The 17,586-nt window shown below is 35.8% G+C and overlaps 2 protein-coding genes across 2 annotated transcripts; both read left to right on the forward strand.

Annotated features, from left to right (window-relative positions):
• Nucleotides 1-1,284: 1,284 nt before the first annotated feature.
• On the forward strand, nucleotides 1,285-5,834 carry LOC107101217 (stonustoxin subunit beta-like). Its single transcript, XM_015400034.1, has 5 exons — nucleotides 1,285-1,469; nucleotides 3,256-3,297; nucleotides 3,398-3,460; nucleotides 4,221-4,363; nucleotides 4,508-5,834. The coding sequence occupies exons 1-5, from the start codon at nucleotides 1,421-1,423 to the stop codon at nucleotides 4,934-4,936; spliced, it is 726 nt and encodes a 241-aa protein (XP_015255520.1). The 5' UTR covers nucleotides 1,285-1,420; the 3' UTR covers nucleotides 4,937-5,834.
• Nucleotides 5,835-8,627: 2,793 nt separating this feature from the next.
• LOC107101222 (tripartite motif-containing protein 16-like protein) lies at nucleotides 8,628-11,203 on the forward strand. Its single transcript, XM_015400040.1, has 5 exons — nucleotides 8,628-8,835; nucleotides 9,063-9,104; nucleotides 9,190-9,252; nucleotides 9,335-9,474; nucleotides 9,566-11,203. Exons 1-5 carry the CDS (start codon nucleotides 8,784-8,786, stop codon nucleotides 9,974-9,976), a joined length of 708 nt encoding a protein of 235 aa, XP_015255526.1. The 5' UTR covers nucleotides 8,628-8,783; the 3' UTR covers nucleotides 9,977-11,203.
• The last annotated feature ends 6,383 nt before the right edge of the window (nucleotides 11,204-17,586 follow it).

Below are 17,586 nucleotides of genomic sequence, written 5' to 3' on the forward strand. Positions count from 1 at the left end.
ACTTCCCCACTGAGATTAAAAGAAGATGATTCGGTCTAATCTTCTTCGAATCCTCTGTTCTAATCAGCGATCTTACTTTTTTTTCCCTTTGGGATCAATGAAGCGAGACACACCTGCCGCTTTGTTTACCTTGCACCGCTCTGAAACGTGTGTTGCAGCCTATGGCCGCTGATCTCTTTGGCTATGGCGCTGATTTTCATTGAAAGGATTGTTTACATTTATTGTTTAAATTTATTATACACATTTTTATCGCATTGGAAAACATAATGAATGTTTGTTTTACCTACTAAACACCATATTGAAACAAAAAAAATTTATTATTTTCAAACATTTTTGAAAAAGCTCCAGGGAACCACAAAGGGGGCATTAAAGAGCCGCGTGCGGCTCTGGAGCAGTGGGTTGCCGACCGCTGTTATTTACATATACATTTCAAAACATAAAATGGTTGTACATTTTAAATGTCAAACTGAGGTTTGAAATTTATTTTGGCTTAAGTAAAATTTGCTTTTTTTTTTTTTTAATTTATATATAATACACCGCAGTATACAATGTCTATGTGATAGCAGATTTAGCTTAAGGTTTAAACCTTAAATCAAAACACTATCTGCTATATTTTATCACCATGTATGAGATTGTGAACAAAAATATATATTCACATCTTTTTTTTTAAAAAAAAAGGATTGATTCATATTTTAAAGTGTACATTTAATGTCACATGTTTAGTCACGTCTCACAAGTGACTAGCTTTTATAGTTTTCTAAACGTATGTCAATATAATATTACAATTAATTAAACTTCAAACCAAACATGCACTTTATAATACCCTTAATCACAAATAAATTTAAGTAATGAAGGATTTCTTTTTTACTTTAGTTAGTTAAAATGTTTAGAACTCACGTTGCTTCAAGTGTGACTCCAGGAATCCTCCTGTAAAAATATACATCATTGCGGTGACATAACAGAGCTCACTTGAAAAAGTATCCATGTGTTTAGGAGTGTGTATAGACATGTAGTGTGTGTTTGAACAAACTGATGGTCCCAACCAACATCAATGCATCAATGTTGTCACTGTGCAATGTGACAAGGTCTTTGGCGGTACACAGTAGAGGGAAAGAGGCAGGGGTTACTTGGTAAAAAGAGTGTCTTATTGAAACTGAAGCCTCATCTAACCATTTAAAGGTAAAAGCTCCTTTAGTACACAGCTCTAATTACAAATCTCCACCCTTCCTTTTCCTATTGGTAAGATTAGGTATGCTTATGCCTATGTATTTATCAGCTTAACCTCAGCATTGTATTAGAGGTATATAGGGGCAGCAGTAAGCTGCTCTAAAGGCATCTCATCATCATCAGAGAAATAATTACATCTCAACCAAAGACAGGCTCCTGCAGAATCTTAAAAAAGTTTATCCTCTGTTTCAAGATGCCGACCACCAACAGAATTATCTCTGAAACCCGAAAGTCAGATAAAGGTGAGCTTTCTGTATATAAAAAAAGATACAAAAAACTATATGTAATATATTTCATTGCATAGTTTTACATAAATACTAAGCTAAGTTTTAGATAACTTTGCACCATTTAAATTAACTGCATCTATTACAGTATAATGTGTATTGGGGCAGTAGCATGTGTATTATGTCTGAAGCAGATCCTGAGTGAATGGGTCATTGGAGTTTATGTCTGCTTGGAAAGCATAGTAATTCAATTAGCGATTTCATGCCTGTCATTATGAGAGGGTGTTTAACAGTTTTATTGCCTGGCAGCAGTGGTCTACAAGTGGCAGCATCATCGCTATTAAAAAGATTTAACACCCTTTCTCTGTGATAATAATATTCTGTATAGAGTAGATTATGATGCAACTGTAAAAACAGTGTAACAAAAGGATTAAACTGCGAGGCTTCAACAGAGGAGTCTTTGTGCTTATATTTTTTTATTTATGTTCTATATACAATATCATTACAGTATGTAAATACACATGGGCCTTCCATTTCTTCTAAGATCGAACTGGGATTTAAATCACAACATCTCTTATTTAGCTTCATTTTCTAACAGTTTATTGTTGTTTTAATCTATTTAATTGTCATACTGTCTTTAGATTTGGGAAAGTTTAGACTACTAGAGTGCCATGGAAAACACCTCTGCCTCATATTAGCACTTGTGGAAGCAGGATATTGTAAAGTGGATTATAACATATTTCTTCATATACACAATCATGAGTGATTGTATCAGCTCTAGGAATAAAACACTCATAGATTAAAAAGTGCTACAAAAGTTGATACAGGGGCAACAATTAGTCTTAAGTTTTTAGTTTGGTGTCAGTTTGTAATGAGGCCATGCAAAGCTGTTATTTTCATCACCTTTTGTTATATACAGGCAGGTGTCCTTTGATGGATAGATGTGACACATGCTGTGCCATGTAATTAAACTCATCATGTGAACTTTTTTAGAAGTGTTGACAGGAAGAAATGTTTGCATGGACTGAATGAGTTTAATTCCACCTTTAGTTCACAATGATTTATTGTTGTGTGCTTAGTGTAAGCTTTTTTGCTCTCTTAATATTAATCCTAATATTTCATCTTAGGATACACTTAATATTCTGAGATTATTAAAGGTCATAATTTGTGATTTGGCTGATGAGAATAATTAATGACTTTTTTAAGCCAGTTTTGACATCTTAATAGCAAGAGATTTGTGTGCTCTTTTAATATCTGTAATTTCGAAAGGAATGCACGCGTAGAAGTACTAGTCCGAGATACTGATAATGACAGTAGCATCAGTATATTTTAATAGTAGTTAACTAAGGACCTACTTAAAGGAAAGATTTATTCTTTGCCTAGAATTACAACAGCTTCCACTTATTTAGGGTTTGAGGTTTTTGGAAAACCTCCAAGAGTTTCCAGCTGTCCTTTTTAAAATCACACACACACTCTATCAGGTTACCCAGCTTATCTGATTTGTACAAACAAATCATATCAGGCATCACTTCTGATAATCTGGGCTAAGCATGGTGAGAATGAAATGACCCCCCCATTAAAACATGTGAGGTGTCTGAGAATTCTCTGCCACCTGACGCAAATCCACCCCCAGCTGAAGTGTTGATCCATAGGAAGCAGATAAGTTTTCTAAGTATACACTCTTTTAAATTACTCGCTGTAACATAGTATGTCTGACTCCTAATTTTGCATTTGAAGGATTGAAGAACTTGACCTCCGTTCAGGCTGACCCAAATGAATCAATCTTCTTGTTTGTGCTTTTCAGTTTATGCAGGAAAGAAAAATAAAGCTGGAAACACGCTTGCAGGTGAGAACAACCATATACACAGCATTAGTGACAGCATTAAGTAAAAAAAAAAAGTTACATTTTTATTTATCTCTGAATCTATTTATTTTTTGTTCTACAGTAAAAATCCCTGTCTATGAGCCAAATATTCCTGAACCAAAATGTCGGGCTGATCTCATCAAACGTAAGATAATCTTTTTATAAAATCTTAGTGAGCTATACACAAAGCTAACCTGACAACAGCCAGATGCAAGCTGGGCGGAGCGAGACATGCATCTGGCTGTTGTCAGGTTAACACAAAGCAGTGTAATCTCCAAAACTATTAAGAAAGAGTGAAATGTACAGTTTGATATATTACTGTGCAAATTACATTTACAGATTAACATTTAATTCCAGTACAGCAGATAACTTGCAAAGATAAGAGAAACATATTTAGCCCATACTGCATCTTACAGGTTTTACTCCAAAATTTGAACCATGGTAAATTATGTATCCCTTTAACTGAATACATTTGATATAAAAGGATTCATTGAAAAATATGTTTTATATTCATACTTAAATATTAAATTGCACTTTACTGACAGAATAAAAAAAAATACTCAGTTAACTACGACCATAAATTCAAATTGATAAAAAATATCTTTAGTTATATTAGACAACACTCATTAGATGATGGAATGGGTTTTACCATCTGTGAAACTTTAATCCAGCAGAAAAGCACCTAATTTTTCCACTGATAATTTCTTGCACCAATATTTAAATATGGTTGCATTAGTTTATATGCATGAATCAAACAAGACACATTTTTGACAGATTCGTTTTTTGCTTTAGCTGTGTTAAAACAGCTAAAGTAGAAACTCAAACTCAGATTTGCACATAATTCATTTTTTTTATTATTTTACAACACCACTTTTCTAAGTTATCGGTCAATCATGTTATTTCAGACTGGATTAATCTGTCTCTGGATGACAGAACATCCAATAAGGTGCTGTGGATCACAGAAGATGGGGCTAAAGTGACCCGTATGACTGATGACATCACTTGTCCTGTATTGGACAGACCAGAAAGATACGAGTACACACCACAGGTAAAATATATCATAAAACCTAATATTTAATTTATCATGAATTTAACTGGTAGGATAAAAGTAAGATGTGTGCTGTTACTGCTTTGGTCTGTTAATGATATTTTCTGAAAAGTATCACCTATGTCCTTGCTTGTTTTCCAACAGGTTCTTTGCAAAGAAGGCATCCTTGGTTTCCGAGGCTATTGGGAGGTACAATTCTCTGGATGGGTTGTGATCGGAGTAGCATTTGAAAGATCCGGAAGGAGAAACAGCGAGGGGCCCTGTGGTCTCGGAGAAAACGAGGAATCCTGGGGGCTGGAATGGAGCGGCTCCTGCTATCAAGTCTGGCACAATGGGCATGGAAAGGAGATAGGAGGGATTCCCCATTATACCACAATAGGTGTATATGTTGATCAGCCCGCTGGTTTACTCAGCTTCTATGCTGTTGAAGAGATAGAAGAGGGAGAGGGAGGTCCACTCAGAAAAGAGGTTAAGCTTTTGCACCAGATCAGAAGCTCGTTTAAACAGAAACTGCTGCCTGGTTTCTGGGTGGGGACAAACTCTTACTGTTTAATCCTAAAAAAAGAGGAATAGAGAACCAGACTGACATCTGAACACCAGATCTTGCAGTGAATAAAACTAAATTCTGCAAATAAATGAGGGTTGCTGAAAGAATCCCTTTAAGATAAAACAAGTAGGTGGAGAGCTTTAAACAAATTTAACTGGAAAGACCAACAAAGGGATTTAATATGTTTGGTTCCCTTTTCACTTGTTGTCTACCTAGACTTCTGGTTCTAGATTAACACACCAGTAGCAAGCATAGCATATTATTTCCACTATATGTAAAGTAATTTTAAGGGACACTTCCAGTTAAAATCTTTTGCCATTCATCTTCTACATCAGCTTCTTCTGTAGAAGTCAATGGCAACTGGTGCCATTTTCTACTGTAGTGGTCTATGGGTAAAAGTAGGATTCACTCTGGTCAAATTGGCAATCCATCACAGGGCAACAGTACAAACAGCCATACACAAACTCAATTATACCTAAGATTAATTCAGAGACCTTGTTGACCTAACAGTCATCGTTATAGACTGTTGAAACAAAGCCAGAGGAACCCTAAGAAGGGATTCAAACCAGGAACCTTCCTGCTGATAGGCACCAATGCAGCTAACTGTGCAAAATAAAACAGAGTAGCAATTTTGTGAAGAATTTTGGAGAAAAATGCATTGTTTTAACCAAGAATCTCTTAAGAAAGTTTTAAGGGGCAAAAAATGGCTTTCTGTTGCTTGTATTGTGTCATCATGGAGTACACTCAGGAGCATTTATAACATGGCAGATATGTTGGTTGGATAAAGGGCTTTCAAACAAGACACCTGTGTCAGTAACTCAGAAACAGGCTAGACCTTTGCTTACTGGTTACAGTAAGTCTTTCTACTAAGTTACTCGAGGATCATGGGTACATCAGACAGCATAAAGAGAGCTGTACGATAACCAAGATAAGAAATTTTCAAAATATATTTTTTACGCACTTCATGTTTTTACTCATATATTTGTGTTATAACACGTATGTGTTATTTTCCCCCAATCGTTTCAAAGAAAACCGTTGATTATGTTGAAAGTGTGGAACAGACAAGGGGTTGAATAAACTATATACCAGCAAAAAACTGTTCTATTTTATTTTTTGAGTTACTTATAACTTATTAATAGTCACAAGACAATATGCAAAAATCTACAAATAATAATACACATACATACAATACATAAAAACATATTTAAAAGGTCTCATTTTGATTTTGGTTAAATTATGAGATTTGCAATAAGTCTGCTCATTATCTAACACAAAGATTTAAAAGTGTCTAATTTTTTCATAATGCTACCAAAACATGTCAAAATTTGCAACACATTCCCACAATCAAATATGCACAGTCAAATGCATTGATAGTTATTACTAGAAAAAGATATGCTGATGATCTGGAAATATCAAAGACAAAGGCTAAACTGGAGCACCTCAGGTACAAAAATATACTGATGATCCTGAGGGCTGAAAAACATTCTACAGGACAAATGTTTAAACCATTTGAAGGTGAGTTACCTACAATTGCTGGCATTAAAGTAACGTAGCCTTCCACAAATTAACACAACAAAAAAATTCACCATAAAGTTTAAACCATATGTTGAGGATTGGTTTTATGTATGGGGCTATTTTGTTGCTTCAGGACTTAGAGAACCTTTTTCAAATGTTGGAGCAGAAAATGTCGAAAAAGAATAAAGGGCAGTCAGTTCATTGAATTCACCTCAGTTTATTTATTTATATAGCAGCACAACACATGTAATCTCAAGGCACTCTATAGGGACAATTCAATCAGATCATACAGCCAAATTGGTAAAAATGTCAAATTCATTGACTTTGCAGGACAAATTCCTCCTGGATTAGCACGTGGCAACGTTTTGTGGTTGACTCTAAAGCAATCCCTTTCTTAAAAAATAAATTTATATGGTCAAATAATGTTAGACATACATACTGTACAGTGGTGCAGTAGGTAGCATTGGCGCATTGCAGCAAGAAGGTTCTGGGTGGGATTCCCGGCCCTGGCTGTTTCTGCATGGAGATGCATGTTCTCCCTGAGCATGCGTGGGTTCTCTCTGGATACTCTGGCTTCCTCCCACAGTCCAAAAACATGACTGTTAGGTTAAATGGCTTCGCTAAATTCTCCTTAGGTGTAAGTGTGAGACCTTACAAGATTGTACCTCACCTTTCATCTATTGAAGCCTATCCCAGCAACCCTTGTGTCGGAAAATGGATGGATAGTCAAATAAAGCTATTTCAAAGAACTTCCCTTTCTTCTTTCTAAATTGTGATTTTCTGTCAATGTGATGAAGATGGAGCAAACCAGAGGAACTTACATTTAAGTGTTTCCTCCGCCCTTCGTGTACTTTTCAACCTATGAGAATACCCAGTAAAGTTTACAAAAATTAAAAACTGGTTAAGTGTTTAATTTGTTATAGCAAGGCCAACCCACGTTTTTTATTCAAAATATTCATACTTTCATTTAATTTGTCATTATTTTTTTTTTTCATGTTTCAATATTTAGCTGTATTATAAAAAAAAACATAAATACTGTACACCACATTCAGAGTTGCTTTACAAGTTAAAGTCCAATACTGGTTCACGCCACCAGAGAGAGATACCTTGTAGTAACGCATTTACCTAGCGTCTACCTACTCAGTTAACTGACCGTTCGGTCAGATGTTCACTATTTTTGCTCCCCGCTGATCATGTGACCCCGGCTTCCCGCACGTTGCCTGCGCCACCTTTGTTCTCTCTTGTTCCGAAAACAAATCCCATGATATTTTTTAAGGAGAGCTCTCGCAAAGAATTCTGGGATATATCTGCTCGTCTGGTGACCATGGTTGCATGCTACTTTTCAAGGTGCATTGTGGGAAATTTTGAGTCCAGTGCATAGGGGTAGGGTTTAGAGGCCAGTTTGGGATTGGGACAAAGATCCAAAGCACCGTGTTAGGTTCGTCTCTGACTGATTCAGTAGGGGAAGAAAAAAAAAACTTAAGAATTACAAAGTCATGGCAGGACTTATTATATGCCATCAACCTGCTGCTGTATTGACTGAAACATGCCATATACTGTGTTCTTGAAACCTCCCAATTTGTCTAAATTAAAACTATATTTAAAAGAAGATAGGATCAACACACAGTTGATTTAATCATGATTAATTGTAATGTATCTCAAGTCCTTAAAGGCTGTTACTGTAGTCAAATTCTGTGCCAACGCTTAATTACTTTTATGTTTAGCTACTGTTTAGGGCTAAGCTAGTTTCGATGGCCTTTTTATTAAATAACTTAATCGTCCGTTGTTAATTTTTTCAACAATTATTAAACTTTTCTTTGTCTGATATGAAATATGATAGATTATTGAGTATTTAGCTGGAATAAAGCAAAAACAAAATAATCTGAAGGGGAGTTTATACTTTTTTTTATAAAACTTGAGGCACGTCATTGAGGTATTATTGCTCAGTGAAACCAAAACTGCTTATTTATGTTGTCATATCAATTTCCTGTAGTTTGTCTCTTTTTGTACCAAACAAGCCACAGATAAGAAAACTGATTAAACACGTTTCTACACCTTCCCTTCAGTTAAGTTATGAAATAACTCTTGTTCTTTCCAACAGACCTCTTACATTTCAGTGAGGTCAGACTTGAACATTAGTCTTCCTATGAATGTCAAGTGAGACACGTAACAACCCCTCTACCAGACGCCACCCATAGGCTCAGACCTCATTCCACTAACGTGACAGTTCTGTGAGACCCTCCTAAAGCCCCTACATCAGCTACTACGTGGATATAACTCAATCAGAAGACAATTTGTTCCATCTCTCTGGATGAACTAACTATTCTTAATGTGGATTATTGGCACATTAATTTTAAGATGCAGAGGAATCCTAAATCTACAACCAGCGTCCCAGAACACAGCAAATCAGGTATGTCCTTGTATCAATTCCTCCAGTGCAAATGAGGATAGAATAGTCAATTTTGAGGTTTTAGTTGACAGCTTTCATACTATCCTAGATAGTCAGGGAAAAGGTATTGAATATTGTTTATGTGCCATAATTTAGCTTTATTCTATGTAAATGTAAACATTTCACCTTGCAATCATATCTCTAGAACAGCTATAGTCTTTTTCAATTTTTCTGTTTGATGTTTGCAGGAAAATTAAGAAAATCAAAAAAGAATGAAAAAACAAATGCAGGTAAAACAGAGATGAATGCATTATCCTCATTGTGTTTTATGTATTAATAGTGTTATGTCAGCTTGTTCATTTTCTTTTTGTGCAGAGGGACCTCCTGTTTATTTGCCAGATATTCCAGAGCCTAAAAGTAGAGCTGAGCTGATGAAGTGTAAGAGCTTTTTAGATTCTGCATTGTTACAGTAGTTGCATATTTTTAAAAACTGATTTATAGCTTTATGTTCTTTCACTAGACTGGATAGATCTGACTTTGGATAAGAAAACAGCCAATAAGATGTTGTGGATTTCCGATGATTTTTCCAAGGTTAGTCGAAGAACAAAAGAGGTTTGTCCTGTGCTGGATGGACCCGACAGATATGAATATTCTCCACAGGTATGTTGAAAAAGTTTCAGAAGTGCACTTGAAACCTGACTTAAAAAGACACAGCTGTTTTAAATCCATTTTTTCCCTCATTTCCTTTAAGGTATTATGCAAAGAGAGCATTTGGAATCAAAGGGGTTACTGGGAAGTTGAGTACTCTGGTTGGGTAGCAGTTGGAGCCACCTTTGACGAAGCAGCAAGGAGAGCAAATTCTGAGCTGAGCGGTCTTGGAGAAAATGAACACTCCTGGGGTTTGTGCTGGTCGGGAAGTTGTTATCAGATATGGTTCAACTGCAACCATGAAGACATCACAGAAGTCCCGTTTTGCTCCACAATTGCCATGTACATCGACCAGCCAGCAGGGATCATAAACTTTTACATTGTACCTGGTGAGGGCACAGAGAAGGAGGTCAGGCTGTTGCATCAAGTCAAAACTGTGATTGACAAAAAGATTCTGCCTGGTTTCTGGTTAGGAGTTCAGTCCTCATGCACCTTACTGAAAAAAACAGATTAAGCCACATGTATATTTATGATGACACAAAGATTTAATCTTCCACAAATCAAGTATGAATATTTGTGTGATTTATATCAATATATGTGCTACACAATATCAAAGATAACTGTGAGGTGTAGAAAAAGGAATCCATGGTTTTCCAGTGTTTTAGGACTAAAAATGTGGAGGAATTTGATCTAGATTTTGCAAGCGGATGTCTGAAAATAAAAGGGAGTGGAACTGACAGCTGAGAATTGAGTTAATTTGTGTACAAGGGTTTTAATTTAATCTTAAAATAAACCCAGCTGTTCAGTGAAGGCCTCAGAAGCTTGCTAGAGAACTTCAGCGAACAATAATCTTTTAAAAACCAAATAACAAAGCAGACAAGTCAAGGAGAAAGTTGTAAAGATTTTGGAAATAAATAGGGTTCTGAAATAATATCCCAAGCTTTGAAAATCTCACAGAACTTTGTTTAAATCATTGTCTGAACATGGAATGCTCCTGCAATTTATCAAGACTCAACCCTCTACCTAAACTGACAGATGGGTCAAAGAAAGCAGTAATCAGAGACTCAGCAAAGAGGCCCATGGTAACACATGAGGAGCTGCAGATATCCACAGCTCAGGTGGAAGAAATCAATGGCAGGAGAACTACAAGTTGTATAATCCACAAATCTGTACGTGTTAAAACGGTATGTATCTCTTCAAGACATGATCTATAGTCTAAAATGAAAATGTTGTTCCAACTTAAATGAATTGCTTCAATTGGGAAAAAGTAATTGAATCAAGTCGATCCAACTTTATTTATTTAAAGTGGAGGGCTTTCGCGAATTTTTGAAAAGAACCGCCTTCTCCAGAAAATGCACATGCACAACCCTGTACCCGCTCCCGAGAGGGAATATCTATTAAATGTGTGCGAAAGCATGCATAAGCCCATTTCTCCTCAGGCACGCTCTGTTTAAAAGTTGCTGTTTGCATTGCTCATACAAGCTTACTTTCCAAAAGACGATTTGCACTTTTTCCACTGTGTCGGACTCAACACAGTGAAAATGAGGATGAGCACGTAGGAAAGGCAGTTGGAGCAGTATTTTCTTTATAGGGTGTAAACTATATACTGTCACCTTTTTCTCCATGCATGTTCTGTCTGTTCAATACAATGGAATTTGTTGGTGCAAATATAAATAATTAAATAGTTATATTGCTGTATTTAATAGTTTGAAACAAACTGGAAACATGCGTATTAAATCAATAAAGAAAATGTTTAAGTACTTGTATATTGCTAAGGTCTCTTTTTTATTTTACTTAATGTACTAAATTTAAGGGGCAATAAAGTTTAAATGTTTTTAAGATGACTTAAATGCAAGGCCATAAAGTGAAATTATTAAATAAACAATAAAAGTAACATTTAAAAACACATTTAAGATAGAGTTTGATTAATTAATTAGATTTGTGAATCTCAAGTGCTATTTAAATTCTCCATGTAAAGATATTAATTTGAAAACTCACTGATTTATTAAATCAATAATTTTTGTGGTCTCTTTTGACTTTCCATACATACAGTATTCCACATTGATTCAATTTTATGTTAAAGACGGATTTGAGGTCCAAAAATTGTGAGTCGAACCTTCCTTTAGGTCTTCTAGCAAAGATCTAGTATTCGCTTTTTAAATACTCTTTTAAAGGTATTTGCTGCAGTTACAATTGAATTTCCTGATAGTGGGACAATTATGATTTTTTCTTTTCTATTCTATCCTATTCTATTCTATTCAGCTGGCAGGTTATGTGAATAGATGTTGAGTGTGTTCCTCAGTGGTCAGTTGCAAAAAGTTTATTTAGAGGAGTGACTTCATTTGCATTTACAAATAGTTTTTTGTTTTAAATCAAAATAGAGTTTTTTATTCTTCTTGCTCATAATTTAATTATTGGATGGCTTAGTTCTAACCCCACCTCCCTTTCTTCTACCCACCCAGAACAATTTCCCCAGATATTCTTCTCTGCGTAAAAGGAGTATCAATGTAAAGCTATTAGAAAAAGGATGATTAGTTTTCTTCAAGCAATGAAGGTGACAAAGAAAATATGGAAGAAAGTACTCTAGTAAGATAAGATCCAAATTAACTCTTTTAGCTAACAACCATAACAAAATGTGCAGAAGTAAACTAATAAACCATCATTGCCTATCGTTCTTAACACACATTCACAAAGGTGAGGATAGTGTATGCAGCATTGCGATGTGGTGATACTTTCCTATATTAGGACCTCCTAAACATACAGCCAGAGCTACAATGGAGTGGTTTAGATCTGGGGTCTATAGCCTTGATCCTCGGCATCTACTGTCCTGCATTATGTTTTTCTCTGCCTCCACATACCTGACTTAAATAAACGAGTGATTACAGTAAAAGGCCTCTGCAGCCCTTGGTCGCTGTTAAAGAGGGATTTCAATATTTGATTTAGCTGTGTTGGAGAAGATACACATCTAAAACACTGGCAGTTTAAGACAACCTGGTTTGGATCCCATATTATTTTTGTCACAGAAGGGCCTAGTCAGAGTCCAAAACTTAGTGCAGCTGTGAAGCTGTGGAAAGAAGGAGAATAGAAGAGAGATACTTAAAATGCTTCCACTGTTATTTTTGCTAAAATACTGTGTTGCAGAAAAACAAACCAGAAACAAAACTTACAAATGAAATAGAAGGCAGGGAGGAACACAGAGCTGGAAAATGGTGCATGACAGAGAATCTCACAAGATACATTGTACAAAATTGGTGATGACACTTATACATGAGTTAATTAACCATATAGGGACCTTCCAACTTTCCTATCAACTGCATGGGAGCTACACTGTTGTACACAACCCCCACAGGAAATATAGGCACAGACTAGCTTGTGAATTTTAACAAATAAATACATAAACATGCAAATATATGTTTATGCATCTTCATATTTGGGTTTTATAATGAAGAACTTCAGCCATTCTATGTTTGCATTACTTTTATATTTTGAAAAGCATCAACTATGTGTCCTTTTCATAGTGACATCTGTAAGGCTAAACCCCTGTCCAGATTCAGCACAGCAGTCAACTGCTACCCTGAGAAGTATTTTTATTGGTGACCCCATGAAAGTCAATGGGATAGCAGCTAGGAACAGGAGGCAGGAGTTATAATTTGAGGTATGAAGCAGCGAGGGAGAGAAGAGAAGAGAGAAAGCAGGTGAGACAATTAGAGACGTGAAAACAGCTGACGAAGATTAAAGTAATTAGCTGAGGAGGAAGGAGAACGCTGAGAAGAAAAGGGTTAACCAAAGGGGAAGGACACCTTACAAATAAAGATAAACATTTAACTAAATCTCAAACAAATGACGACTGATCACAACATGAGATTAAAAAAAACATGATAAATCTTGAAATTACCACAAAAATCAAGTGCTTTGATATAGCAAACCTTAGAAAAAAGAGAAAACAGCAACAACTAAAAGAATACGCTGGCAATAAAATAATGATTAACAGAAATACAAAAGGAGTGCATGACACCCCAAAAAGTATGATGAAATTCACAGAAATCGAGCCTTGAATAAATTTGCAAAGCACCGTAACTATTCAGGATGGGACAGGATTTCTTAACTGTTTTAAATCTAAAGAACATTTTTCAAGCTGATTGTTTTTGTTGTTTTTCATGTTATAAACCAAAACATTTCATAATAATGTCACATTTGGACAAAGAGACCCAGGACAGAATTGCTTCCCTAAGGATGAAAAAGATAAATTTAGGATCAGTTTCTTTCTTAGAAAGGTACTGTAGATCTCATTGCTTACCCCTTTCACACATACTATAAACCAAGGAGTTCTTGGGAATAAAGGTGGAGCACTGAGGGGGACTCAAACCATTAACACCCATACAGGCAGAGAACATCACGCAACCTCACTCAACAAGTATTGTGTAGATCCAAAGTAACAGAACACAAGTCATGCTAGTATGTCAAACACTTTAACTGCTGTCAGTTGTCTCTCAGCAGACTTTAAACAATGTAAAACATGTTTGGCAATGAAACATGTCCTGGCCTTTGATGTTTGAACAAGCGCTCAATTAATGATTCAAAGCTGGGAAATAAGCAATAAACCAACCTTTTTATAATAAATACAATTCTTTATGTGTATATGTTTGTCTTTTCTTGATTTTACCCATATAAACAATATAAATACATTGCATTATTGGGTAAATGGCTGGACATAGTGTTAAGTGCTTTGGAGTCCTCTTTAAAAGCTCTTTATAAGTACATCCCATAACAAACTTTATAATAAATAACACAAACTCTTTGATTTTTGTGTTTCTTTTTCAATGTAGACAACCTCTTACAAATCTATACATTTATTTAAAAAAAAAAAACAGCACCAGGAGCAATGAACATGAAATATTGAAGCGAATTTGTTATTTCTAAAACTTAACCGAAAATTATATTAATTGTTTGAAAGCATGAGAGGAAACACTTGATGTGATTGGTCTTGATCTTTATGCCTGTAAACAGGACAAAAAATAAGGTTTGCTCTACTTTAACAAATTTACTCTCACAAGAAACTGATCAAAATAAATTTTATTGCAACACTATTATGTATAAAGAGTAAACTTCAATGATCCATATACACAGGCTGATAAGGAAGGCTAGCTCTTTTATTGGATGCCATCTGGACTCAGTGCAGAAGGTGGAAAAAAGATTCGTAACTAAATTAACATATCTGTTAATTCTCAATCTGAAGCTGTTACTGAACTGGAAAGCTCCTTCAGTGACAGACTGCTGTATCCTAAATGCACAAGGGAGTGTTCTTACAGATCTTTCCTCCCAGCAGCAGTAAGACTTTATAAATATCTCTGTTCCCAACAACATCAATAAGTTTTCACATTCATGCTGATTTTTGCACAGTTTCTGTCTTAGTCAGTAAAAAAACATGCTGCTGTCCTTTTTTTTGTACATCTCTTGTGTTGCTGCTATGTTTTACATATCCATTTGTAGAAATGTCCACAGCTCTTATTGATTGTATTTTTTTCTCCAGATACAGAGTTGTTTTTATAGTAAAAACACTGTAAAGTACAATGCTTTATTTTTTAAATTAAGTTACCTGTTATTTTTATACACTTTTCTAAGGTCCACATTGTGGGACCACTTCTACTATAACCTGTTGCTGCTGTAACACCACAATTTGCACTTTGTGGGACAATAAAGGGATTTTCTATTCTATCAATGTTGGTTCTAATTTAAAGCAAGCTGAGTAGGTTAATTAAGATTTTAAAAATCAGCTGTTTTAAATGGAGCCTAAATATTTATATATATTTATAATATTTATATTAAAGGCTTAATTCAGCCTCAGATCTCATCGAATTGTAGTCTGATGCCCTCCTGTTGCAGGCCTATAAGTCCGGTGCCCCACCTTCGTGGTGGCCAATCATCATCCAGCATTCTGCCTTTAAAGCCTCTGCTTCTGTTTGCTTTCCATAAGCTTTAACCCCTCTCCGCTGAATCTTTACTATCATCCTTGGGAGCTCCTGCCGTATTTCCTCAGCACAAGCATTACATCATAATTCTCCATACCTATATTTTCCACCAGGGCCTCAGCACCAGAGTCTATATTTCTCATGCTAATAAACCTCCCTATTTCTTGCTTATCTTTTATGTGAGTCTCCCCAGGTTGAATTATCTGTCCATAACCCTTTGTTTTCAAGGGTCAAAATAATGTGATACAGAGGACCATTTCTAAAAGCTGTTGCTAAAAATGGGGGGAAAAAAACAAGACAGAAAGCTATTTAAAGGAGCTAAATATGAAACAGGAAACAATGCAGATAACAACTCCTCTTTTATGTTTGTACTAATATAGTCAGAGCAATTTATTTTACCTAAAAGAAATGTCACTATGACAAACAAGCATAAATGTGGATTCATATTTTGCAGGCAGGAACACTGAGGATGATGGTAATGATCAGAAGATGAAGAGGGGATAAAGGTTGCTTCCATGGTAACCATTCATTTCAAGGCTTTTGAAACATCCTGTAATGGGCCAATAAATATCAAGGTACTGCAAATAAGTAAAGGTTAACTTTATTTACAGAAATGTAAGAGCTAAGTATATTTAGATGACAGTATGAATATGTGAACCCTGAAATGTACACCTGTGATTAAAGTCCTCTCTGTAATTTAGGATTTATAAAGCTGTTCCTGTGAGGAGTTCATCTACATTAAAGTTACTCCGACAGTTAAACTTGTGTAACTAAGAGCAGTCATTGATCATAACCAAGGGAAGCAAAACTGGAGACCGTGATCCAAGAATAATCCCTCCTCCCTCTGTGTGTTCAGTATGTGTGAGCTAATGCCAGGCATGTAAGTGATCTGTAATCTAAAGCTTGTAACTTAAAGAGGCACAAGCTACGCTTTTAGCTTGACATATAGGTTGCAGAGGAACGTGTCATGATACGGTGTTCATGTCATCCAGCTAATGCAGTTTGAATTTGATGAATTAATATTTTAGCAACTTTTTTTTTTATTTGCAGTAAACCATTTTACTGTTCCATTTATTCCAAAGAGGGAATTGCATATCAGTAGAATAAATTAAACTATATTGACGTAATCCTTGGTGTTTTTTTTATTTGAAATAGCATTTCATTAAAAGTACAGTATGTAACAATTACAGGGATTTACTCACATAAATGTAATATATTATCTATATATATGTTATTAATTATCACCTATGAACTGAAAGTCTCAATCTTTATGTTTGCCTTGCCTTAGATCAGGGGTCTCAAACTGGTTCCAGAAAGAAGCGTGTGGCTGCAGGTTTTCTTTCCAACCAAGCAATAGCACACCAGACTCCATTCATCTCATTAAGTCGTCAATTTAAGACTGGACTCACTCGATCAGATGACATATAGGTTGAAGAGAAATGTGTCATGCTACAATGTACATGTACAAGTCCTACAGGTCATGCAGAGGCAGACTGCAGCTGCCCAGAAGCTCATACATGGTCTGCTGCTGCCCAGATGGTTATAGACAGAGGTGTTGAGTTTTCAATAAGACTGAATGGCAGGAACAGGAAGAGTCACAAAAATGTCTGGGTTACATACAAGGTGATCACTTAAGTTGAAACAAGCTGAACTTTCCTATGAAATTGCGACATGGCAACCAATCAACACTGGTTGTACAGTAGGCAAAGCTTTTTTCACTTAAAATGGAATACAGAGAAAATTATGTTAACAAAGGTAGAAATAAGGAATGCTATCAATAGGTTTTTTGGTGGCTTTAAAAAAGGGAAGTTTTAATTTGATTCTAGGACTGTTAGTCATCCTCACTTACCTCCAGCAGAAAACCCGGTCTGTCACTGGCCACTGCCCAGCATTGGTGCTTTCTGTGGGGGTAGATTTAGCAAAGCTGCATCTGGATGAACCAAAGTGGACTCTTTTGTTTAGAGCTTTTGGGGCTTTTCCAAAAAAATTATGGTCTCCCCAAGGCAATTCAAAAGTTGTTCATTAGGAACAATTTAGCAATAGTCCATGATGCTAAGTTTCACCTGTGCTTTTTTTGTGAAATGCCGACAGACAGCGACACCTTGACAGGAAATGAAATGGGGTTGCCAGGGGTAACGCAGGCCAAAAGCAGAGG

This window comes from Cyprinodon variegatus, unplaced genomic scaffold (genome assembly GCF_000732505.1).
Source record: "Cyprinodon variegatus isolate N-32 unplaced genomic scaffold, C_variegatus-1.0 Scaffold1066, whole genome shotgun sequence".
Lineage (NCBI taxonomy): Eukaryota > Metazoa > Chordata > Actinopteri > Cyprinodontiformes > Cyprinodontidae > Cyprinodon > Cyprinodon variegatus.

Coding starts and splice junctions, on each gene's coding strand:
- LOC107101217 (XM_015400034.1), top strand. CDS start 1,421: ATGCCGACCACCAACAGAATTATCTCTGAAACCCGAAAGTCAGATAAA. Junction 3,298..3,397: donor AGCTGGAAACACGCTTGCAG/GTGAGAACAACC, acceptor TTTGTTCTACAG/TAAAAATCCCTGTCTATGAG. Junction 3,461..4,220: donor TCGGGCTGATCTCATCAAAC/GTAAGATAATCT, acceptor ATGTTATTTCAG/ACTGGATTAATCTGTCTCTG.
- LOC107101222 (XM_015400040.1), top strand. CDS start 8,784: ATGCAGAGGAATCCTAAATCTACAACCAGCGTCCCAGAACACAGCAAA. Junction 9,105..9,189: donor GAATGAAAAAACAAATGCAG/GTAAAACAGAGA, acceptor CTTTTTGTGCAG/AGGGACCTCCTGTTTATTTG. Junction 9,475..9,565: donor GATATGAATATTCTCCACAG/GTATGTTGAAAA, acceptor ATTTCCTTTAAG/GTATTATGCAAAGAGAGCAT.